The 27,097-nt window shown below is 41.5% G+C and overlaps 1 protein-coding gene across 7 annotated transcripts in view; it reads right to left on the bottom strand.

Moving 5' to 3' along the window:
- Positions 1–12,046: 12,046 nt before the first annotated feature.
- Positions 12,047–27,097, bottom strand: part of rap1gapa (RAP1 GTPase activating protein a) — a 385,612-nt gene continuing 370,561 nt past the window's right edge. For 6 of the 7 annotated variants that reach the window (XM_060852321.1, XM_060852322.1, XM_060852320.1 and 3 more), the window contains 2 exons: positions 26,630–26,724; positions 12,047–12,469 (listed from right to left, as the gene is read on the bottom strand). In XM_060852321.1, coding sequence (XP_060708304.1) covers positions 12,359–12,469; positions 26,630–26,724 — 206 coding nt within the window. In that variant the 3' untranslated portion in view covers positions 12,047–12,358. Of the gene's footprint in view, positions 12,470–19,050; positions 19,090–26,629; positions 26,725–27,097 lie in introns of all 7 variants that reach the window. The other variant, XM_060852325.1, reaches the window with a different exon arrangement.

The raw sequence follows: 27,097 nt of genomic DNA, 5'->3' as shown, positions 1-27,097 counted from the left end.
ATAAGCCCAAGGATTCTATAAGATTCTTAACAACTGTTTCAATTTGCCTGGCCACTTCAGAGAATGATGCCCATGAATCCTGAGCTACCTCTGCTCCTGTCCTCCCTCAGAGCTGTGCCATTGAGGCCTGTATTGTCTCTCCACGTTCCTTCTCCCAAAATGCATTAGCCCACATTTCTCTAGACCGAAATTCATCTGGCAGGTGTCTGCTCATTTGGTCAACTTGTCAATGTCCCTCTGAAGTTGCTCAGTGTCAGCCTCACAGTTCGCTCATCTCCTGAGCTTAGTATCATCTGCAAATTTAGAGATTTTGTTCTCAATCAAAGATTTAAAAGGGGCCAAAGGGGCAACTTTGTCATACAGAGGGTGATGCATATATGGAATAAATTGCTAGAGGAAGTGGTAGGGGATGGTACAATTACAACATTTAAAAGGCATCTGGATGGGTACGTGAGTAGGAAGGGTTTAGAGGGATCTGGGCCAAATGTTGGCAAAGGGAACTAGATTAATGTAGAATATCTGGTCAGCATGGACGAGTTGGACTGAAGGGTCTGTTTCCAAGCTGTATAACTCTGTGACTGTGTGACTCACCTCCCAATTGTTTATATAAATCTTAAAAAGCAAAGATCCCAACACTGATCCCTAGGGAATACCACTTTCAACTTGTCTCTAATCTGAGAAATACCCATCTATACCTACCCTCTATTTTCCCTTTTTTTAGCTAACTTCTAATCCATGTTGGTAAGGGTCCATCATTCCCAAACATTTCTAATTGGTAACCGACCTGCCAATGTGACATTGTATCAAATGCTTTCTGAAAGTCTAAATATACAACATCCATAGCACGACCCTCATTCACTGCCTGTATCATCGAAGACCTCCGATAGGATCTGCCCTTGACAAAGTCATGTTGACTGTCTAGTATTAATTTATTTTTCTCTAAGTGTATATTCCTGTATTATGGCTGCAAATGTGTTGCTGGTCAAAGCACAGCAGGCCAGGCAGCATCTCAGGAATAGAGAATTCGACGTTTCGAGCATAAGCCCTTCATCAGGAATCGCTTATGCTCGAAACGTCGAATTCTCTATTCCTGAGATGCTGCCTGGCCTGCTGTGCTTTGACCAGCAACACATTTGCAGCTGTGATCTCCAGCATCTGCAGACCTCATTTTTTATTCCTGTATTCTGGCCTGTATCACTTTTCCCACTGTTGATGTCAAATTGACAGGTTGGTTATTTCCTGAGTTATTCTTTGTCCCTTTCTTAAATACTGGTGTCACATTTACAATTCTCCAGCCCTGGGACTGATCCTAAAACTGAGATGAAGTGATTCTTTTCTTTTGGAATATCACAAGTGTTTGGAACTCTGTTCTTGAAAAGATGATGAAGGCAAAAACCCTGAATATGTTAAAGGCAGAGATTAGATTAGACTCCCTACAGTGTGGAAACAGGTCCTTTGGCCCAACACATTTACACTGACCCTCTGAAGGGTAACCCACCCAGATCCATTGTCCTAACACTGTAAGGAATTTAGCATAGCCAATCCACCCTAACCTGCATATCTTTGGACTGTGGGAGGAAACCCACACAGACGCGAGGAGAATGTGCAAACTCCACACAGACAGTCACCCGAGGCTGGAATCAAACCCAGGTCCCTTGTATTGTGAGGTAGCAGTGCTAACCACTGTGCCACCCAATTTGGTTGGTCAAATTTTGTTGAGAAAAGGGGTGAAAGGTTATCAGGAAGGCAGAAATGTAGATTTGAAGCCATCATCTTATTCAATGTTGGAACAGGCTCAAGGGACTCAATGGACTACTACTTTATTTTCATAAGTTTGTAAGAGCAGGGTCACTTGATTCCTGACTAAGAGCTCTGGCCTGAAACGTCGAATTTCCTGCTCCTTGGATGCTGCCTGACCTGCTGCGCTTTAACCAGCAACACATTTTCAGCTCTGATCTCCAGCATCTGCAGACCTCACTTTCTCCACTTTATATTTTGACCATTTTACACATGAAACAGGCACACTTCCCTGTTTCTACCACGTTAGATTTCATTGTTAATATATTTGAGGGCAACTAAATAGTTTGATTATATTATGCTTTGAGCTCCTGTTATTTCACCTGGACTCCATTTCAATTTGATGAAATACTTAAGATTGTCACTGGATGGCGCTGTGAGGTTGTTAGTGCCCTGCCCAATTACCAGCTTTGCTGACACTACAGAAACACTGAAAAAGTATGAAGCTCTTCAAAACCTTCCCCAATGACCTTGTTGCGGATTAGCTGCTGCATTTCCGACATTCACAGCGGAGTTATAGGGCACATTTTTCCTTTGTACAAAACCTAAATTGCTTCATTCCTGATGAAAGGCTGCTGCCTGAAACATTGATTTTCTTGCTCCTCGGATGCTGCCTGACCTGCTGTGCTTTTCCAGCACCACTCTAATCTTGACTCTGATTTCCAGCATCTGCAGTCCTCACTTTTGCCTAAACTGCTTCATGTTGATGCAAACTATTCTGTCTAACCAGTGCAAGATAAATACATAGCATCGAAACTTCATGGGATGAATATCAATAATCTGTATAAATTTGCATCAAAATAAATAAAAATTGCAATACAAATTAATGTTTAACATTAGGTGTGAAAATATAAAATTTAAATTCGAGTGTTTCTCAACAAAAATATCTCTTTCCAAATGATGGAAGTTTAATGTGAATTATGAGACATAAACATGATGTAAATTATTTGATACTCATGTTCAAACTGGTGCTCATTTTCATTTATTTAGTGGTTTAAATGTCTAGTAAATACTGGCATCAGTGAAATGCTTCAGTCTTCCCCACAAACTCTATTCCCTTCCCAGTAGCTCACCTGTCTCCTTGGCAGCTGGCTCAGGCAGAAGCCTACTGTATTGGCAGAGCTATCAGCACACTGCTACTTCCACCTGCACAATAAATACCAAAATCAGCTTCTACCTCAGTTCATCCCAATACTTAGCACCAGGTTTTCCTGAAAAGCAGAAAGAAACAATCAAAAAACAGGATGAATTCAGGGTGAGCAGAGTCCTTGTGTACAGTTCCTGAATGAAGAAGTAACATTTCACGATGCAGAGTAGACTCCTGCTCAGTCTGAAAGGAGGTCTTCACAGAATCAAATGATTGTCACGGCGCAGAAGGAGGCAATTTGGCCCATCGTGTCTGTATTTGCACTATTAACAGTGCTGATCTCCTGCCTTTTCTCCATATTCCTGCACACCATTTCTATCCAAATAACCATCCAATGCCCTTCTGGAATGCCTCAGCTGAACTTGCATCCGTCACATTTCCAGGCAGTGCATTCCTAACCACTAACTGTGGGAAAACATATTTTCTGACATCATCCTTACTTTGTTTGCACATCACTTTAAATCTGTGCCATCTCGTTCCAATTTCTTCTGTCATTTAGGTTTACTTGAAGTTTACCCGCAGTTTTCTGCATCATTACAATCCTTAACTGTCTTGGTGTTTTAATGATCCTACAAATGATGGAAAGGCTGGGGGTGGGTACAGATTGTGGCTGGGTTATAGCATGGACCAGACTTGAAGGGGCCATTGGCCTCTTTCTGCTCCTGTATCCTCTGATCTATATTGTCACATGCAGGTAGATTGAATGGACAGCTGTAAACATTGGGAATGAACCAGAAACATTGAGGGCATGAGGGGGGGGGGGTTGGTGGTGGTGGTGGATAGATGGTAGGGGTGGCTGGAAAAAAACATGAGTTACCATGACAGCAAAAATAAATAATATCAATGATGAATTTGGGGAATTCTGTGATTGAAAGCATTTCTTTAACTCTCTTGTTCAATCTGAGGATACTTTATGAAATCACGTTGATCACTCTGATACATTTATAACCGAGAACAGAATCCAATCGTGTGAGGTACCGTATGTGAAGCTTTTGTTTACTTGTGAAGTTACACAATTTCTTGTTCTGTCATGAAACATTAAGGTGAGTATCTGGGGAAGGGAGCTCCAAATCGCAGGTGACTTTCAAACTAAAGGTGCTAGCTGTTCTAATGTCAGCCACTGAGAGGCTCCTTCTGCCCTGTCTTTGGAATAAAAGGCTGTGATTTTTAGCATTGAGTGGGAAGAATTAATATCAGTGTGTGCAAACATTCAGTTCAACTGGTCATTCACCAGCTGTGGCCATTCACCAGCTGTGGCCATTCACCAGCTGTGAACATCTGCCTCTCGGGGACTCGTATAAATATAAAACTGTGACTGGGTTAAACATCGGAATCAAGTTAACCATTAAATATCTGAATTCTAGATGGAGCAAAGTTGTTGATTTATCTGGTGCTTGGCTGAAAAAGCCCTGCATTTTTATAACTAACTGATAATTAGAATGTGGTATATGGTTGATTGGCTTTTAAGTTTAATCAAGGGATTTCTGTCACTGAGATTTGAGTGATGGTTACTGTGACCAACATGATCCTTAACTCTGCAGGTCTTTCATGTTTGGAGATAGAAACCGAAGCAGATTTAAAGAAGCTTCACTCTGTACCATAATCCAATGATGTGCACGTCTCTGCAAAGACATCACAGGGTGTATCTAACCTGTGGGAGATTCAGTAATGGGATTGCCATTGATCAGAAACATAGAAACAGAGCAGGAGGAGGCCATTCAGCCCTTCGAGCCTGCTCTGCCATTCAATATGGCCATGGCTGATCATCCAACTCCGTTCCCTGTTCTTGCCTTAACCCCATATCTTTTCATTGCTTTAGCTCTAAGAATTATATCTATCCCCTTCTGGTCAATCCCTACAGGACAGAGCTGTTATAGACATGGGTTCTGTGGCAGGTGATGAGGGAACCAACAAGAGGGAAAAGTAATGGGTGATATCACTGCCTGATATTTGTGTGACACAAATATTGCTTGTTATTTGTCAGCCTGAACCTAGATATTGTCCAGGTGCTGCATTTGTACATGGACTGCTTCAGTATCTGAAGAGGCGTGAATGGTGCTGAACTTAGTGGCAGGTACACAGGGCTGTTTTTGGGGTTGTCTTTTCCGACGCCTAAGTCAATGCCAGATGGTGTGCCCCATTACATTACTGTTTAGTAGTTTGATAGTGAGAAGTGGCAATAGGCTAGCTGTTATCATCAGACTATAAATCCAGAAACTCAACCAATGTTCCAGCACCCAAGTTTGGAATCCCGCCACCGTAAACAATCTGGAATTAAGAATCTAATGATGACCATGAAAGCACCGCTGATTGTCAGGAAAACCCATCTGCTTCATGAATGTCCTTTAGGGAAGGAAACAGCCGTCCTTACCTGGTCTGGCCTCCATGTGACTCCACAGCAATGTGGGTGACTCTTAACTGCCCCACCCCCCTCCCCCCTGGCAATTAGGGTTGGGTAATAAATGCTCCTCTAGCCTGTGATGCCCTCATCCCATGAGTGAATAAAAAACCTGAGTGATATGGCTGGCAGCGATTAACAATCAATCATATTGATGTACGTCTGGAGTCACATGGAGGCCAGACTGGGTAAGGATGACAGTTTCCTTCCCTAAAGGACATTAATGAACCAGATGGGCTTTGCAACAATTGACAATGGTCATCATTAGGACTCTAACTCCAGACTTTTAATTGAGTTCAAATTCCTTCTTCTGCCATGCTGAGAATTGAACCAAGATTCCTGAGATGTTAGCTGTGTGTTAGTAACCATTATCTTCATTCTTTGAGTATTTGTTGTATACAGGTGCAAATAAGATTGTCAAACTTTACAAGCTACTTTCTGCCTTTCCATAGAGCCTGGAGAGTCTAAAAGGGCAGGTGAGTGTCATTGTCAATCTTAAAAATGGCAATAAGCTATCTTCTTAAACATCTGTCATTGTTACCTAACTGTCTTTGCTGCTAAACTCCTGCTGAACCCAGCTTGTTTTCAACCCACGGGCCTTCCCCTCCGACTAAAGGTTAAATCTCAGGTCCATAACTAATGCATTTAATTTTCAGCAGCTACTCCTTTCAGGGCCCTGGGATGGATTCCATCAGGACCTGGAAATGTATAAGCTTTCCATTTTAATAATTTTCTCAGTACCTGGTGCTTGTTATTGTTAAGTTCCTCCGTCCCTTTCATGTTGTGATTCATAATTATTTCTGTTACTTGTATCTTCATTGAAAGCAGTTACAATCTATCTATTCAATTCTTCCACTTTTGCCTTAGTTCTCAAAATTAAAACCCAAGACTCATTCTCTGGAGGACCAATGCTCACTTTACAAAGCTTTTTCATTTCCAAATACCCATGGAAAGTCTCAGCATCTGTTTTTCTACTTCTATCTAGCTTTCTCGTGTACTCTAATTCCTCCCTGCTTATTCATCTTTTCGTCACATTTTGCCATTCTCTACATTAGAACAGTACAGCACAGGAACAGACCCTTCAGCCCACCATGTTCATGCTGACCACCATGCCATTTTAAACTAATCCCTGCAGTGGTTCATATATCTCTATTCCCTGCCTATTCATCTGCTTGTCTAAATATGTCTTAAACTTTGCTATCATTTCTATTTCTATCAGCTCTCCTGGTCGCGTGTTCCAGGACTTACCACACTCTGTGTGAAAAACAGTCCAATCTTCGAACAGGTTGCTTCACTTTGAACCTTCTGTTCTCACTGGAGTGAATCGGTTCTGAATATTCTGAAGTGTCATCTCAACTGTTTGCCACTGCATCAATAGCAAACAATCTGTTAACTTAGTTTCCCAGTTCACTTTAGCCAGTTCTGTCTCCATGCCCTCATTATTGCTTATATTAAAGTTTACAACACTGCACTTGGTCCAACCTTCTCTCCCTCAAAATGAACATAAAAGGCAATTATATCATGATCGCTATTACCTAAGAGTGTCCTTACAACGAGATCATTAATTAATCCTATCTCATTACACATTACCGGCCGCTCTACTATATCTTGCTCTCTGGTTGACTTGAAAACATTCTGCTTTAAGAAAGAATTCTGATAATACTCAATGAACTCATCTTGCTGCTCTATGACCATGATGAATTCAGTCCATATGTAGGTTATCTTTAGTGCACTAGCTTTAGACTGGGAAAGGATCACTGACTGTTAAATATTCCTTCATGGGTTCTGGTTAAATACTACAAAGGAACTTTTCAAAATGGGATTTCAGGTTATATAACTTGCTAATCCCCTTCGAAAATAAAGTATTAATTTTCTGTATACATTTCTGTGGGAGTACACAGTTTTGTATAGATTCGGTTTTGAGTGTATCCCTGTGAAAACATATTACCCAGGGCCTTGGAGGTAATAGCAGCTCTGTCCCTTTATCAGGAACTAGACTTCATTTCAATAAACAGTCATTTTACAGACTGTGTGTTTGAATCAGTAAACTCACAGCATTTTTACATAGTAGAATGGATTAATTAATATGTGACATAATTTAGAGAAAAAGAATACAAACAATCAGGAATATAAGGACAAAGATTTGTGTATATAACGATAGGGACAGTACAGTGACTCAGTGGTAACACCGCTGCCTCACAGTGCCAGGAATTCAGGTTTGATGCCAGCCTCAGGCAATTGTGTGGAGTTTGCACATTTTCCCCATGACTGTGTGGACTTCCTCTGGGTGCTCTGGTTTCCTCCCAAGTCAAAAGATGTGTAGGTTAGGTGGATTGGCCATGCTAAATTGCCCATAGTGTCCAGGGTTGTGCAGGCTAGGTGGGTTAACCATGGAAAATGTAGGGTTGCAGGGATGGGATGGATCTAGGTGGGATGCTGTCTTGTGGGGCGGAGTGGTGGGGGGAGGTGGGGGTAGCTTCGTGTAGTCTTCATGGTATGGGCTGAATGGCCTGCTTCCACACACTGTGAGGATGCTATGTCAGCAGAGTATTGTCAAGCAAACATTTGAACGCGGTTGTAATTGGCTCTTCAGCACAAGTTAACTTATCACTTTAATTTATCTTGAGTTTTGACAATCCTTTAAGCCAGTAGATCTGAATACAGGTTCTTTTGGTATTTGTCAGTAAGCTTCATGCCCAAGAGCCATGAAATACTGAAGCCAGTATTCCCTCTTGTGACAGACTATAGTTTCTATTTTAGAGAGATTACGCTGTATGAATGTGTAAAATGGTATGGAAGATCACCTACAACTGCCTACCTCTGATAGACATTCCCTCTTCCCTTGTCAAAACAGAGTCCAAATTCTCCTTCTAAGGTCAGTTCTGTTTTGATTCCTCCTTTACCAAGATAATTAGAACTGAAAAATCTACAGTTCTGATTTTCAAATTAAGTCACATAATGTTCTTGAGGATTGCTGGAAAAGGACATGATTTGTTGAGCATTCACTGACAACCTATTCAGGCAGGGTCACAGCGAGTGCATGGTAACTAATGGAAGTTACATGTATTAACACCAAGGGCCATGTTCTTTGCAGACAGAAAGAATATACACAACTTAACCAATCAGAGGGCAGGCCAGTCTGTGGTTCATTTTTAAGGCCTTTGATCAACCTGCCTGATTTAAATTTAAGCTGAAAATGTGTTGCTGGAAAAGCGCAGCAGGTCAGGCAGCATCCGAGGAACAGGAGATTCAACGTTTCGGGCATAAGCCCTTCTTCAGGAATCAAACTTAACCAAAGCTTGGCCGCTGTCAGTCATCATCGAATGATCCTTCATGGCAACACCTCTGGCAATATAAGCCCACTCATTAATACAGCCCTCTGCTTTATACAGTGTCAATGTTGTTTTTCCCTTGTGAATTATCCTGATGAGTGCAAGGTGAAAAACTTTGACAAAATGTAAAGCAAAACAAAGAACTGCAGATGCTGGAGATCTGAAACAAAAACACAAATTGCTGAAGAAACTCAGCAGCTCTGCCAGCAACTATGGAGAGAAACAGAGTTAACTTTTTGAGTCCAATGACCCCTTTTCTTCTGAGAAAGGGTCACTTGACTCAAAGTGTTAGCTCTAGTCAAAGAGTCATACATCATGAAAAAAAACTCCTTCAGTCCACCTTGTTCACCCCAACCATGGTTCCTGAACATGTCCCAGAGGGCCTATACTGCGCTGTATTTTTCTATGTTCTATGTTCTATGTCCCATTTGCCTGCGTTTGGCCCATGTCCCTCTGAAACGTTCTTATCCACGTACCTGTCCAAATGTCTTTGAAATGTTATCATTTCCTCAGGCAGTTCACTTCACATGCCCTGTGTGAAAAAAAAATTAACCCTCGGGTCCCTGTCTCATATTTGATTGAGTTTTTTGAGGACATACCAAAAAGATAGACGAGGGCAGAGTGGTAGACATTGTCTATCTGGACTTTAGTAAAGCCTTTGACAAAGTTCCACATAATAGACTGATTTGTAAAGTTAGATCACATGAGATTCAGAATGAGCTTGCTAATTGCACACAAAATTGGCTTGGTGTTAGGAGATAGAGAATAGTGCTGGAGAGTTGTTGTTCTGGCTGGTGGCCTGTGACCCAGTGGTGTTCCACAGGGATCGGTGCTGGGTCCACTTCTGTTTGTCATTTATATAAATGATTTGGATGAGAATTTAGGAGTCACGGTTAATAAGTTTGTGTATGTTGTCAAAATTGATGGTATTGCGGACAGTGAAGAAGGTTATCATAGATTACAATGGGATCTTGATCAATTAGGCCAATGAGCTGAGGAGTAGCAGGTGAAGTTTAATTTGGATAAATGCAAGCTTTTCCATTTTGTTAAAATGAACAAGGGCAGGATTTACATTGTTAATTGGAAGCCCTGGGTAGTATTGTTGAACAGAGAGACGTAGGCATTTAGGTACACAGTTCTTTCAAAACTACCTGCATCACGGGTAGGACAGGATGGCATTTAATACACTTCCTTCATTGCTCAGACCAGGAGTTGGGACATTATGTTATGGTTTTACAACATGACATCCCAACTCCTGGTCTGAGCAATGAAGGCAAGCCTGCTAAATGCCTTCGTTACAGGACAGTGCTGAGGCCACTCTTGGAGTATTATGTACAGGACAGGTCACCCTGCGTAGGAAGAATATTATTAAATTGGAGCGCGTTCAGAAAAGATTTACGAGGATGTTACTGGGATTGGAGCGTTTGAGTTATGGAGAGAGGCCGGATCGGCTGGGACTTTTTTGACTGGAGCATAAGAGGTTGAGGGGTGACCTTAGAGAAGTTTATAAAATGATGAGGGGGACAGATAAGGTGAATAGCAAAGGCCTTTTTTCTGGAGTGGAGGAGTTCAAAACTAGAGGACACGTATTTAAGGTGAGAGGAGAAAGATTTAAAAGGGATCTGTGGGGCAACTTTTCCACACAGAGAGCGGTTCGTATGTGGATTGAGCTGCCAGAGGAAGTGGTGGATGCAGGTAAAGTTACTACATTTAAAAGGCAGCTGAAGTGGAATATGAACGGAAATGGTTTAGACCAATTTGAACCAAATGTAGAGAAGTGGGACTCGTTCCGTTTGAGAAAGTTGGTCAGCATGGATGAGTTAGGCCGAAGAGTCTGTTTCTATGTTGAATGACTCTATGACTGTATATATGTAGAGTGTGGTGCTGGAAAAGCACAGCAGATCAGGCAGCATCCAAGGAGCAGGAGAATTGATATTTCAGGCATAAGCATCAGGAACGATGTACATATGCTCTCTAGTTTTGAAATCCCTCACCCCAGGAAAAAGATCTTGGTTATTCACCCAATCCATTCTCCTCATGGTTTTCTAAACCTCTATACGGTCACCCCTCAGCCTCTGATGCTCCAGGGGAAATAAATCCCAGCTTGGCAATGAAAAGGCTTCAGAAAAGTCTTCAAAGCATCCTTGAAGAGGGGAAATATTCTCACTGACTCACAGGAATCCTAGTTTTGATTGATCCAAATGGAGCAAGCTTTATTGGAAGCACCAAGCACATGGAGAAAAACCCTTTGTCAGATTCCAAATGAACCACTGCCTCTGTACCAGCTTGCTCCACACCTTGATCAACTCCAACATCTCATCCCACTCCTGGGCCAACTTCCCATAGAATCACAATAGATATGACTCCTCCTGATTACATTCTCTTACTTCATTGCATCCAAACCCCAAACTCTCTGCCCAGGAGAACAAATGATTTACTTGCACTTCTCTCATAGGATCAGGAGGCCATTCAGTCCCTGAAGGCCACTGTACCAATTTTATATCATGGCTGATTATCCAACTCAATGCCATTTCCCTCTACTATTCCCCTATTCCTTGAAGTTATTAGAATTAACTGAAATATAATGATCTTGGTCTTGAACATACTCAATGACTGAGCTTCCATAGACTTTGGGGTCAAGAATTCTCAAGTTTTACCCTTCCTCCTTGGAGTGAAGACATTTCTCTCCCCCTCTCAGTGTTAAATGAAATGTCCCCAATCCTGACGCTAGTTCTGCTCTCCCCTGAGTCCGGCCTAAGCCAGTCACAGCAACCATCCTTTCTGGCTTAGAGCTAACTCTTTAAGAATATTATAAATTTCAATTAAGTCACCTTTTAATCTTCTAAAATTATAACTTAGTCCATCATTACTCACAAAACAAGGATCGCAAATGTTTGGCTGGTTTAGCTCGCCATGATTGAATTTTTAAGATGCAGTTTCTTTATTTGGGACATCAAATCCATATTGAGTGATTGCTTTGTAGAACATCTTCACTCAGTCCACAAACATGACCCTGAGCTTCCAGTTACTTGTCATTTCAATATCAGAACGTTCTCTCACGCTCACATCTTAGTCCCTCGGCCTGCTGCAGTTCTCCAATCAAACTGAACAGAAGCAGGAGAAACAGCTCTGATTGCTTGTACAACTGGCAGCTTGCAATGGAAGGTTTCAACAAAACACAACACAATTATTTAGGCAGAAACATTACTTAAAGTGTCTCTCAAATCTTTTTGGGTGACTTTAACAAGAGCCAGTATTGAAGATTAATCTTCCTAGCCTCCTTATGTACAATTCACACAATCGGGGTCCAGTGTTTATTAAAAAAAAGCAGTTTAGATCATTTTGGTTGTAACATTTAAGATTTTTATTTGGCATTATTTACAAAAGCATATTTACATTTTTTCCATTCAACAGTGATGATATCTAGCCAGCTGCTGCAAATAATCACCAAAACACAGCAACAATCCATAAATAGGCCTAATGCAGTGTTTGACAGTGTTGATCATGCTCCACTCACTTCACCAGTTGTGCTTTTACACTATGTCCAATGACAATATTAACACCAAAACACAAAAATTAGACAATCACAATAGTTTCTACATAGAGGCAGTTGAAACTGAATCTCCATCAAAGTGCAATGCAGTTTGAGAATATATTTCTAAATTCCAAATAAATTCTTCATTTTTACAGTCCTGGTTTCGGTTGGCTTCCTTTAGAGTGTAAGGCGTCATCTTCATTTGTGGCAAACTTTCGGGTTCTCCTCAACTCCATGAGCTTGTGTCTTTTTTGGTAATTCTACAAAATCAAAAGCATGAAGATTATTCTCAACATCACTGGGTCATGCTAATACAAGCCCAATCATGGACACTGAATATGGGTTATGAAGACTTGGAGGCACATGGAGAATTTCTCTTTGAAAACAAATTCCTGATCATTAAGAAGTGAGAGTCTGTCATTCCTGCACTTAAGATATGTTGTATTTTTCAGTCTTCTTACTCATGAATATTTTCACTCTTCTTTCTCAAATTAGGGGAGTATCAACACTCCAACTGTTTCAATTCTCTAATCTTGCTTTGGATATCACATGCTTATCGAATAAATCCACTGCACAAAGCTCCACAAGGGATCTTTTCACTTAATCTTGAAAATTAAATCAGTAATGTGTTTGGGTTAGTAATTGGTTGGGATGGAGTAGGTGGAGGGGATGAGGTGAAAGTGAACATTCTCTGATTCACAGGTTGTAGAAGTGACATTTCTCAGGGTCTCCATCCTGCTCTTCAGTATTTCAACAGAAATATTACTAACATGGAACAGAGATTGTTTATCTGGGTTTGCTTCTGACACAGTGTAGGAAGGACAGGAGCAAAAACCAAAGTGGTACAGGCAAACTAAATAAGTAACTAACAAAAACAGAAATTACTGGAAAAGCTCAGCAGGTCTGGCAGCATCTGTGGAGAGAAATCAGAGTTAATGTATCAGGTCGAGTAATCCATCCTCAGAACTGAGCTTTTCCAGCAACTACCGTTTCTGCTTCTGATTTACAACATCACAGTTCTTCCAAGTTTTTTGTTTAACTGTAGCAAGTGAAGTCCATTGTGTGAAAACAAGAAATCAATTACTTAGGTCCCAAATTGATGAAGGTTATTTTCTCAGGCTAAGAGATTACGAATTGTAAGACAGTAAAGTGATCTGGATCTTTGGGTAAATAAAGCACTAGAAGCAAGTGCACATGAACAAGAAGGAATCCCTATGCTATTGGAATGTTGACCTACAGTTTGAAGGAATCAAGACTGAGAGATTCTTGAGCGTCAAGGGGACCAAGGGTCATGGGGAGAAAGTGGATGTGGTGCCAATCAAGTGGGGTGCTTTGTCCTGGATGGTGTCAGACGTCTTGAGTGTTGTTGGGACTGCATTCATTCATGCAGGTGTCGATAGGGGACAGGCTTTTGGGGAGTCAGATGGTAAGTTACTTGATGCAGAAATCCTGGCTTCTGACTTGTTCTTATAGGAACAGTATTTCTGTGGCTGGAGCAGTTCATTTTCTAGTCAATGGAGTGATGATGTTGACATTGAATGTCAAGGGATGAAGATTAGATTCTCTGTGATTGGAGATGATCATTGCCTGGCATTTGTGTGGTGCAAATGTTACTTGTCACTTGTCAGCCCAAACCTGAATATTGTCCAGATCTTATTGCATTTGAACATGGGCTGCTTCAGTATCTGAGGAATTGTGAATGATGCTGAACATTGGCGAACATCCCCACTCTGACCTGATGATGGAGGGAAGGTCACTGATGAAGCAGCTGAAGATGGTTGGGTCTAGGTTACTCCCCTGAGGGACTCCTGCAGAGATGTCCTGGAGCTGAGATGACTGACCTCCAACAACCACTGCCATCTTGTTACAAGAGGATAGTTTGCTCCCTGATCTTCGTCAATTGATGCACTGGCAATTTTGTAATAATTGTTACAGGAATTTGCTTAAAATGAGAGCATAACACCTTGAAATAATGATGGAGAATGCAGTGAAATCTGTAAATTGGGACTAAATCAGGACAAACATTCTCACTTTAATTGTCCTTATTTTTAAAAGGGTCATTGTTTACAAATTAAATATTTGCCAGTAAAATGTGGAGCTTTTTACCCAGCATGCACAGCAGCTGGGAAAGTGCTGAAATTGGGAATCCAACAGCAGAAAGAGCCAGTGCTCCTCCTCAATGAAAAGTGAGTTCGCAGGCCCCCATTCTCCAAAAACTGCTTCTTTCACAAGAAACCCTGCTGCAACCGAATTCTTAATTCCATGATTGCAGCTGTCAAACAGTTTGGTGCATTAAAAACTGTCAGGTTTGTCATTTGTTAGAGACTTGAGATTCAATGCTTCTTGAGTAATTTAAACCAAGTTGTTTGACTATGTCGATGGGTGACCATTTTCTTTTGTGTAGGAGGCTGTTTATACAGGTTTCACTGTAGTAACAACTTTGATGGTGGAATCGAATGAGAGAAATTAGGCAGTATTCAGGTGTAAGAGCATAATCATTAATAAATGGCGGTGAGAGTGTAATTGCTGAAGCACACAAGTTAATTGTTAAGACATTGCATGATATCTGATGTCCACTGGGTTTGCAAAATGTGTTCTCTTCAGGAAAACAACTCAACAACAACATCATGTGATGCTGTCACATTCAGGTGCACTCACAAACTTCCTTAAGTATGAGAAAAATATTTCTCATTGACACTGCAACGCAACTTTCCAAACAGCGGTGGCTTATCCTCTGTATTTTTAAATTTCATTTAAACTCAGATTTTCTGAACAGTGACAATCTCACAAAAAGTCCACTTTATGACTGGAAAATGCTCTGTGTTCAGGAGGTTCCAGTCAGGAGGCTTCAGACCATTCATTCTGACAGTTCCCATGGGCGCAGAGCTGCACAGGAGATCCAGTACATTTCTCACAGCCAACAGCAGCTGTACTCGGAAATGTAAATGACCACATTCACAGACAAACACTTTTGACAGTTTCTGTCAAATAATGAGAGTCTAAACAAAGTGTGAGGTCAGGTACCCTGAGGGTAATGTGCAGCTGGGTAGGGAGCAGTGTACCTGGGGGTAGGGTGGGGAGTGTGCCTGGGGGGGGACGGTTATGGGGGGGGGGGGGGGGGGGGGGGGGAGTGTATCTGGGTGAGAGTGTGTCGGGGGGAGAGAGTGTCGGGGGGGGAGTGTGCTTTGGTGGGGGGCCGGGGGGGTGTGCCTGGGGGGTTGGGGGGAGGGGGGCAGGACAATGCCTGAGAGGGTTTGGATATCAGAGTGCAAAGAGACAAAGGAGGGCAGGTAATTGATGCAGTTTGAATGAATGCCCCCTCATGTCCATCCTGCCTCATCTCTCCTCCCTCTCTCCTCCTCTCCTGCCAGACTCCTTGTGTGAAATTTCCTCTGATTAAATCTTGAGAAATATCCTTAGACCGGAGCTACTACATCACTCCCTCTCCCTGGTAAAAAAACAGCAATAAAACCTGCTACTAGTGTGTTGTACCTCACTCAGAGATGAACTCCTGATCACATTCCGAGACCATGCCTGCAATCTCGCTCAACTCCAACCCTGTTTCAGCTCATCTGCTGCTTAAGCCCACAACCATTCCTTGCTGTTTCCAATACACTGCTCCCAATTTCGACATTCCTCAAATATGACGTTACCCAAAACATTGAAGCCATGCCCCAACTCGCAGTAAGTCTCATTCTCCTATCATCCTTCTGCATTCTGATCTACACTGGAAATCCCAGTCAAGAAACATCATGTTTGGGAAAAACACAGAAAATACTGGAAAAGCTCAGCAGGTCTGACAGCATTTGTGGATAGAAAGCAGAGTCAATGTTTTGGGTCCAGTTTGATTCCTCAGGTTCCTCATAGCCGCTGTATTTTTACAGTTAGTCCAGTTAGTTACTGCTCAAGGGTTACCCATTCCCCCACATCACCAGAATACTGATATTGGGGGAGTTCAATGATGACAATATAATTGAATGTCAAGCAGAGATGGTTAAGTTCTGGAAAGATGGAAGGTGGAAAATTACTGCTGGTTAACAGCCCAAGCCTGGATACAGTCCAGATCTTGCTGCATTTGGGTATGGACTGCTTCAGTTTCTGGGGCGATCAAATGGTGCGGAACATTATGAACATCCCCACATCTGATCTCATGATGGAGGGAAGATGAAATTGTTGAAGATGGCTGAGTCTAGGACACTACACTAACCTGAGGAAGTCTGTCAAAAATCACATGACACCAGGTTATAGTCCAAAGAGGTTCAGTTGAAAACACTAGTTTTGGAGTGCTGTAGAGATGTCCTGGTGCTGAGGTGACTGACTTCCAACAACCATCTACCTTTGTGCCAAGTATAACTCCAACAAGTGGACAGTGCTGGAAAATGGGATTTGAATGGATGGCGCAGACATGATGGGTTAGAGGCCTCTCTGTGTGCTACAAAACCCTTATAAATCTACTGGCTAACTGACCAATAGCTAAATAAAAATAAAATACTGTGGATGTTCGAAATCTAAACAAAACCATCAAGTACTGGAGGAACTGATCAGTTATCCCTGTTTCTCTCTCCACCCTTTGGTCCTGTTCCCTGTAGTAACTTTCCCTCCTTTCTTGAACAGCAGTGCTGTGGTTTATGACTTTCCAGTCAGTTGATTGTTCTAGAATCTAGAGAATTTTGAAAATGCAAACCATTCTCTCTTCAAATCCTAAGGTAATGACTGTCAGCTCTACAGGACTTCTCTATGGCTTTTAGTTCAATTATAAAATCTCCCATACTATTAAGTTCCAAATCATGCCATTCTCTTACTGTACTCCTGTAACTTCTTTTGTGTCCATGATGGAAACTCACAAATCAATTGTTTAATATTTTTGCCATTTTCTTCTTCCCCATTAAAATTTCTCCTCTCGCTAAGGAAGTGTTATTCGCTTGCTATTTGTAAACCTATAGAGGCCTTTACTGTCCTGTTTACTCTCATATTCTGTTTATCAGATTCTCTTTCTTAGTCAGATCTTGCTGGATTGTAAAATCTTTTACTCACTTTTTGACAACAAGCTGAAGCTCATTCTGCAATCTAATATCATCTTTAGCTTCTGTTATCAGCCACACTTGGTGCACGTTTCCTGTGAGGCTTTTAAAAGAAATCTATATTTAATAAAAAGCTATAGCAACGTGTCTGTCTTTCCAGCAACATTCAACTTCTGTGCTACCAAGTAATTGGATGTATACTTGCGGCAAATTATGAATTAATTCTATACATGTTTGCCGTTGCTAATCTATCATCATATCTTTGAATCTTGCTGCCTTAGGCACCTTTGCTGAACTGCTTTATTGTTGCTTTTGTTCAGATATACCACTCTGGGTTTGGAATTAGAGTAATAGAGATGTACAGCATGGAAACAGATCCTTCAGACCAACTCAGCCATGCTGACCAGATCTCCTAACCTAATCTAGTCCCATTTGCCAGCAATTGGCCCACATCCCTCTAAACTATTCTTATTCATATACCCAGCCAGATGCCTTTTAAATGCTGTAATTGCACCAGCCTCCATCATTTTCTCTGGTAGCACATTCCATACGCACACCACCCTCTATGTGAAAAATTTGCCTTTTAGGTCCCTTTTATATCTTCTCCCTCTCATCCCAATCCTATACTGTCTAGTTCTGGACACTCCCAACCCCAGAGACAAGATCTTGATTATTTATCCTATCATGTCCCTTATGATTTTATAAACCTCTATAAGGTTTATAAAATCTCTCAACCTCCGACGCTCCAGGGAAAACAGCCCCAGCCAATTAACCTCTCCCTATAGCTCAAACCCTCTAACCCTGGCAACATCCTTGTAATTCTTTTCTGAACCCTTTCAAGTTTCCCAACATCCTTCCAATAGGAAGGAGACCAGAACTGGATGCAATATTCCAACAATGGCCTAACCAATGTACTGTACAGCCGCAACATGACCTCTCAACTCTTGTACTCAATACTCTGACCAATAAAGGAGAGCATACCAAACACCTTCTTCACTAGGAGAAAGTAAGGACTGCAGATGCTGGAGATCAGAGTCGAAGAGTGTGGTGCTGGAAGGGCTTCCTGGTTCCTGATGAAGGGCTTATGCCTGAAACGTTGATTCTCCAGCTCCTCAGATGCTGCATGACCTGCTGTGCTTTTCCAGCACCACACTCTTCGATTCTGATTTCCAGCATCTGCAGTTCTCACTTTCTCCTAGTTGATTATAACCTCACTGCGAAGCCTCTTCCAAGGATGCCTACCTTGAAGAAGTTCTCCTCCTCCCTCGACAAGGATCTCAGTAAGTCTCTTTCTCACTGCACTCTCCAGGGCATCTCCTTGGCTCTTCAGCCACATCCTGAAGCAGACTCGCTACCACAGCCACATCTCCCTCCCAGTGCCTGCCCACGGAACCCACTGATCCCACACGGACTCCAGACTACATTCAAGCCTTCTTCACTATCCTATTTACTTTCAAGGAGCTATGAATCTGCACTCCAAGGTCTCTTTGTTCAACAACACTCCCAGGACCTTGCCATTAAATGTATAAGTTCTGCTCTCATTGGCTTTTCCAAAATTCAGTACCTTTAGGGAAAATTAGCAATTAAAGATTAGATGCTAATTGCAGTTCTGTGTCATATTTAGAATCTCTCAGCAGTTACCTGTGAAAATTGTCAAATTCTAACGTGTGATTGACAGAGACAGACCACTCACTATTAGACAGACAAAGCATTTAGCCAAAGGCATACAAATTAAACAAAGTCACTAAATTAGACTTGTTAGTTTAGAGAGAGTTGGAATTTAAAATAAAACTAAAAATTTAATCCAGTTCCAAACTTACCTTTGTTAAACTGCTTCAATATTAATTCTCCAGATCTTGCTGCAAAAAAGTTACATTAAATGCATCTAATTTCAGTCTAAAGAAAAAAAGCCTTTAATTCCAATTCCTAAGGTGAAAGTTGATCAAACGTTTGAATGACATTCGGGTACAAATGCTACATATAAGCTGCAAAGCATCACCCCACATGCAGAGAAAGCTTACATTTAACACATAACAGAAAGAGTGTTTGAATAACAGATTGCTAAGAAAAAGGCAAATAGTTGAAAAACATAAAAAAGATTCAAAACAGCAGCATTGTAGCTGCTTTCTTTAAGAACCTTCAATAACTGGAATTGCAAACTATTGTCCTTTATTTTTAAAACATTGTGAATACTTATTGTAAATCTGGTGCTTTCTGTCGAATATTTCATGTTTAAAAATATCAACAGTTTTCTTTTCCTCTTGCACAGATGTGCCTTTTCTTTATTACACTACATGGATTTTTCTTTCATTCTGATATGATCCTTTTTCAATGCACTCTGATATGATTAAAAGCACAAAACAAAACGACTCATTCAATGCTATTTAACGCTTTTTTTCTACATTGGCACTGTGCCCTCTTTAATTGTATGATTCCTTTTCACAAATGAGGGCAAATATCCCATGCACCCATGAATCAAAATAGGCTGCGTGAAAGGAGGGAGAAAATCACAAAATAGGCTCCACAATTTCAGAGTGAGTTTACATCACAAGGAAGATCAAATTTCTATCCTTTCATCCCATTGTCCCTTTGCCTCACAGTTCTACTCAGCTTTCTCCAGTTCTTTGTAACACAAATTTATTCAGAGCTATGCGCCAGTTTTTCATTCCATTGATTTGTTTTCAGTGCTGACCCAAGGCCCTGATTATTCTGTACACCTTGATAACTATTTTTTGTGCTCGGTTGGTCATTACAGCAATGGGCTTGACTGCAGCAACAGGCAGGTGGAGGCATTGACGGAATGATCCAGCTGAGAGCATTGTCTGAAACTCAGACAACTGGAAGAGTCATCAATTGCATGTCAACACTATCACACCGTCTCCAGTTAAAGACTTATTGATGCTACTCAATTCCAAGTCAGTTGGTGAGACTGAAAGCAAGACATCTTTCTTTTGGTGAGTTTTGAGAAGGTTTGTGGCTCAGGTTGAGGTTCTGGATGTAGATTTGCTCACTGAGCTGAAAGGTTCATTTTCAGATATTTCGTCACCCTATTAGGAACATTATCAGTGGGCCTCTGGATGAAGCCACAGCGCCTTGGTCAATCTGCAAGTTGGTGTTCCAGATGGCAAGACTATAGGTCTGAGGGGACTCCTGGTTTATGACTTTTGGGTACTCCATAAAAACGTGGTGTGTTGGATCCATCTGGTTTCATTTTCTAGAAGTCAGTTTTATTTCTCCAGATTTTTGAAGTTTTTTTTGAGTAGGGCTGCGATTCAGTTCTCTCATTGTGGGGTCAGGTCTATTGCTACTTGGTTTCTGCAAGTAGCACATTCGCTTTCTCAATGTAGTCTTTGATTTAAAATGACTGTCAAGCATCCTTTGTCTGCAGGTAGGATCACAGTGTTTTTTGTCTTTCTAGTACTTTACTTTCTTGTGTATTGAGTGTGTTTCCTTCCTTTTTCCTGCTTAATGTTGGTCTGACTGTCTGTCTGATGGCTTGCTGGGTTTCTTCTGTGAGTTGGGTGTCTTTCAGTGTGGTTTCTAAGGCTGCTAAGAAATCTTTCTTGTCCATATCCTGGAAGTTGTAATTTAATCCTCTTACTAAGATGGCCTTTTCAGTGTCTGTTAAAGGTGGGTCAGATGTCTGTGTTGTTATTTTGTGTAAGTTTGTCTATTTTCTTTTCCTGCAGGTCTTTTTTTTTTCATTTTCTGTGTTTGTCACTGTCTAATGGCTATGCCTTGTTGTTCTGTGTCTGTCCTTCATCCAGAGACTCACTAATGATGTTACCTAGTATGGTGACGAATGTGGAATACAGGGTGAAAGACAGGATTCTTGGCAGTATGGAGAAACAGTGGGATCTTGGGCTCCATGTACATAGATCTCTTGAAGTTGCCACCCAAGTTGATAGGGTTGTTATGAAGGTGGATGGTGTTTTGGCTTTCATTAACAGGGGGGATTGAGTTTAAGAGCCGTGAGGTTTTGCTGCACAAGACCACACTTGGAATATGGCGTCCAGTTCTGTCACCTCATTATAGGAAGGAGCAGATGCTTTAGAGAGGGTGCAGAGGAGATTTACCAGGACGCTGCCTGGATTAGAAGGTATGTCTTATGAAGAAAGGTTGAGTGAGCTAGGACTTTTCACACTGGAGAGAAAGAGAAAGACAGGTGACTTGGTAGAGGCGTACAAGGTAATGAGGGGCATAGAGAGAGTAGATAGCCAGAGACTTTTCCCCAGGGCAGAAATGGTTGTCATGAGGGGTCATAATTTTAAGGTGATTGGAGGAAGGTATAGAGATGTCAGAGTAGGTACTTTACGCAGAGAGTAATGGGTGTGTGGTGGTGCCAGTGATGGTAGTAGAGTCAGAGACATTAGGAACATTTAAGCAACTTATGGAAAGCACATGGACAGCAGGAAATTGAGGGGGGTGTAGGTTAGGGTGATCTTAGATTAAGATAAATGCTTGGCACAGTATCAGCAGGGCTGACAGGCCCTACAGCGTTATACTGTTCTATTAAACACAATTTCATGTATTACATGGAAGCAATCAGGTGCAAATTAACAAGATAGATACTATGGTTATTAGAGGCTGTGTGGCTCAGTCCAACTCCCACTGGCAGCACAGGTGTGTCTTAACAACTCCCACTACTATATTTTTTTTAACTTAACTTATTTTTCTAATCTACCTGTTCAGAGATGTTAGTACGCACCTCTACAGCAAGCAGAATTTGAACTCAGGCCCCCTGGTCTAGGTGTAGGGACACTACCACTCTCAGAGAGAGTACCACCCCAAGAGGTTTTGAACGACCAATCCTTCAGTATTTTCCAAAAGTACTAATACATTCCATAATCTCTAAACTAATTTAATCATTTAAGGCATTCGTGGAGCAGTGGTAGTGTCCCTAACCTTGAGCACGGAGGCCCAGGTTTGAGTCCCACCTGCTGCAGAGGACATCGCTGAATATGTTGATTTGAAAAAGAATAAATTTAGCCATTTATCAGCCAGACATTAACCATAGAGGAATAACATCTTTCTGCTAAGATTCTTGGATTTGGTTTTGAGGAAATGACACCAAAATGTGAAAACTGATGTTCTGACGTGCTGCTTGTTATTGAGGCAGCTTTGACATGAGTTGTATCTCGTGGCCACGTGGATGTTTAGATACTCCTCAGAAACTGCCTGGAAGTTTAAACTCACAATAGGTGATTAGAGATCAGAAACTCTGAGTTAGAGACCTCGGAGAGTTCAATCTAACTTCACTCATTGGTTAACCAGCAGATGTTTCCAGGGATCCGAACCTGCTTAAACTCCTACATAACCATTACACTGATCCTAACTTGCTATCCACTAACTCTGCCCCCGCCACTCCCCCACATGAAGGGTGCCCACCTTCTGATCCCTGACTCAACCCCATGCAGCTCAGCCTTACCCAACCTCATAGCCCTACCCAACTGAACCCAATACACAATTCCCCATTCCCTTTCCCAGACCAGACCCCCATCCTTTGGACCTGATCTTCAACTCCCCTCGATTCCCCATTGGACTCCAAAATCCCCAGGACTACCTCCCAATTGGACCCATTCTACCCGCTTCAAGCCACACTCTCACCAACCTGGCACCCAGCCCTACACTCACTTGGTACTCCAGCCCCACATCCCCTGGTACCCTAGCCTCATACCCACCTGGTACCCTAGCCCCACATCCACCTGGCACCCAACCCTACATCCCCTGGTACTCTAGCCCCACACCCATCTGGTACCCAATCACCATGCCCACCTGATACTTTGGCCCCACACCCACCTAGTACCAAATCACAACACCCACCTGGTACCCTACCCCCACACCCACCTGCTACCCTACCCCTACACCCACCTAATATTCTACCCCCACACCCACCTGGTACCCTATCCCCACACTAATCTGGTACCCTAGCCTCACAACCACCTGGTACTCTAACCCTTCAGTAGCTTCTGTCTGTGGATGTGAAAGTGATATCAAGACCTTTACATTTTGGAGTCATTGTGAAAGTGGGGCATTGGCTTCTACACAGTCCCCCTTCTCTGCGGACCATGAGAAATCCTGGACTATGCTAGACTGCATCAAGCTCCAACGCCAGACAACTGAATGGAGAACTCTGTTGAAGGCAAGTTTGTATCTTGTTTGTCTCAAATTTGTTACAAAATCTTCTTTCGAGATGTCTCAGATTCTGTGGAAAAGATTGTGACTCAAAGTATGAGCCTGAAGTGGGGCTGCCATCATTTTATATTGTTTGGGTGATGCACCATTAGAATGTTGACATGTTTTTTCCGTATTAATTTAGTCAATGTTAAGTAGCATTTTTCTCTCACAATCATTAAATGTTTCTGTTCACAGCTGGAGCTACTGGGATCAGCTTTGACCAATTTCTAGCTGGACAGTTTGATCAGATAGGACTGAGCTGAGGAGAATTGTCTTTACCCAGAGAATGGGAAGCCTGTGGAATTCTCTACTACAGCAAAGGGATGAGATGAAAATAATAAATGTTTTCAGGAAGGAGTTAGATTAATGCTCAAGCCTAAAGGGACCACAGGGTATGGGGAGTAGGCTTGAAGGGCTGAATGGCCTACTCCTGCTGTTGTGCTACAGATGCCAGTCTTTTTAATGTTTTAAAATGAATGCAAATTATTGTGTATTCACACTCATTTACACATAACCTACTCAGACAGGTTATTGGTAATCTAAGTAATCAGAATTGGAACATTTAAACTTTATGTAACAGCCAGGACTGACCAAAAATGCTACCAGCTCTAAGCAGATTCAAACTCTCTGAAAGGTACAACACTCAGTTGAATTCTGAAGTCACACACCAAGAATGGTCACAATGAGCCATCAACATGTTACAACTGAAATTCTTTGTTAATAAAAGCAGATTGTCTCACAAGCTCATGAATAGCAGCTTTTCTACACCACAGTCCCTTACTTCAGTACAAACTATTCTTAAACTTGTGTGGACTTGAAAAGCAAAGTGTAAAATAACTTCATCAATTTGAAACTGAATAATGATGGTAATTATTCCAGGAGAAAACAAACCATCAGCAGTTCACATCTGCAATGTGTTTTAAGACTGATATAGGAAGAGAATTATAATGATCAAATAAAATCCCCAACTGACACTTTTTTACATGGATGGAAGTGTTGAATTCATACACGAACATACACTGTGTGTGATAACATGCAGAATGCATGGTTTGGAAGAAACAACATATTTTGGCATATACAATAAAATAATTGATTATTGTTTATACTTGCCTTCTAATTAAATGCCAATCAAATATTTAAAGCTTTATTATCCCAAATTTTCCTCAGTTCCAACATTCTTTGGTTCTGCAGGAACAATTAAACTAGATGTACATTTGCTGACATTATATTCTAGGGTGGCATGATGGCTCAGAGGTCAGCACTGATACCTCACAGCACTAGGGTCCCGGGTTCAATCCCACCCTTGGGTGACTGTGTGGAGTTTAAACATTTTCCCTGTGTCTGCATGGGCATCCCTCTGGGTGCTCCTGTTTCCTCCCACTGTCCAACGATGTGCAGGTTAGGTGGATTGGCCATGCTAAATTGACCATAGTGTTCAGGGATGTGTAAGTTAGATGGATTAACCTTGAGAAATGCAGGGTTGCCAGGACAGAGTAGAATAGGATAGGGGGTGGGATGCTCTTTGGGCTTGATGGGCCGAATGGCCAGCTCCCACACTGTAGGGATTCTATTCATTAGTAAATACGACTTCTTTGTCCGTATATCTTGAGTTACGCACACACCCAGCTAAAGTGTATGTACAGAGGAACTATGTAAATAAATCTGAAAAATGAGCTTCCCCAGCACATGGCTAATGAATTCCATCCCCACTCTGTAACTGAGCCTTGCTGTGTATAAGGTTCTAGGTTCATTTATCAGTGAGTATTGGGCTTAATGTAAATCTGTTTGCGTGTTGAAATAGTTTGCTAGAATTCACCATTCACAATGGAAACAGGTTGACGGTCCCAGAGTAACAAGTTGTAAAGGTAAACTGAGTTTGTTCTGCTTGGACACCGTTGGTCATCACAACCCACATGACATAAGCATCTGTCTCTGGGTATTAGGAGCAAATTACTGCAAATGCTGGAATCTGAACTGAAAACTAAAAATGCTGGAGATTACCATGGGTCAAGCAGAGAACAAGCCTATGGATGCTGCCTGACATGAACAAGCCTATGGATACTGCCTGACATGAACTAGTCCCTATGGATGCTGCCTGACATGAACAAGCCTATGGATGCTGCCTGACATGAACTAGCCCCTATGGATGCTGCCTGACATGAACAAGCCTATGGATGCTACCTGACATGAACAAGCCTATGGATGCTGCCTGACATGCTGTGATTTTCAGCATGTATTGTCAAATTTTGTCTGGTCTCTGAGTGTTTACTGCAGAAGGAAACTATTTGACCTATAGCATCTAAAACAGTTGTAGATGACAGCCTAATAGAATTACTGCTAGACTATTAATCCAGAAACCCAAGTAATGTTCTGGGCACCTGGGTTTAAATCCTGCTGCAGCAGATGGTGGAATTTGAATTCAAAAATAATCTGGAATTAAAAACCTCATGTTGTCCATGAAACTGTTGCTGACTGTAAGGATAAACCCACCTGGTTTCACTAATGTCCTATAGGAAAGGAAATTTACCTTGGACTGGATTACATGTGACTCCAGACCCCAGAAATATTATTTACTCTTAACTGCCCTCTGGCAATTAGAGGTGGACAATAAATGCTGGCCTAGTCAGTGACCCCCACATCTAGTGAATGAAAAAGAAGCTTTAAGAAAGAAACATCCAGTTAATCCCACTCTTCTTTTCGTATGGCCACACTAATGTTCCTTTACAACTGACAATAAGTAGGACTTCACACTCTTAATAACCAAAATTCTCTCAATTTTTCTTTCTTCACTAGTGTGGAAAGTGAATGTAAAGTTGTGTTGTAGGAGTGTGTATGTTGAAGGTTTGATAAGCCTATTTTTTAAATGAATTAATTGTTAATTTTTCAGGGATGGCAGAAGGGGTGGAGCTCCTGGAAATCCTGCACCATACCTGGTATCGTTTCTTACATTTCATTTTCTACTTGGCTGGGAAATTAACACATTGAATCAAAAACTTTAGCATACGCATATAAAAATTATGAAAGGTTGCCAAATTTTACTTCTATCAGAATAAAAAGGCTTTCACACAAAATTAATGTTGAACAGAACAAAACTGACAATAAACATAAGGCCCAGAATCCACAATTTGTACAAACACAGAGTGGACAAGCACAGACTGGACAAATGTGGGAAACACAATTAAAATCACACCAGAAACAAAATGAAGTGCGACATTTTCTTACCTGATTGGGTTTCTGCTGCTCAGTTCTCTCGAGTTTAATTTTGATCTCTGGTCTCGGTAAGTCACCAGCTCGGTTAGCATCCAGACGTGGGCCACCTACACATATCAAAGAGTTGGCAAGACTTGTATGTGCATGACTAAACACAAAAAAATCCCATAAAGTTCCAAACTTGTTTAGAGGACGCACACTTGACATTGTGTTTGAAGTGTCAAGTGTTTGAAGTTTAGACAACTTTCAAACTAAGGATCATTCTGACAGGAAAATGTTTGCAAAAACTATTTCATTGTTTATTGTTTTTAGACTTGGTTTACAAAGTTGTCAGCATTTATAATTTTCCAAGTTAATTTGCATGGTTTACTGAAAACAGTTGTAGAAACGAATTGTGTAAAAGAACCAGGAGGAAAGTCTGATTCAGTCACTTGCTGAGCTCTGGGATCTCATCAATCTGTTTCCTAAAGGACACAGATA

The sequence above is a fragment of the Hemiscyllium ocellatum genome, chromosome 37 (genome assembly GCF_020745735.1).
Source record: "Hemiscyllium ocellatum isolate sHemOce1 chromosome 37, sHemOce1.pat.X.cur, whole genome shotgun sequence".
Classification (NCBI taxonomy): Eukaryota; Metazoa; Chordata; class Chondrichthyes; order Orectolobiformes; family Hemiscylliidae; genus Hemiscyllium; species Hemiscyllium ocellatum.
The sequence above is the reverse complement of the archived record's forward strand: the minus strand, read 5'-3'. Positions and strand labels throughout refer to the sequence as shown.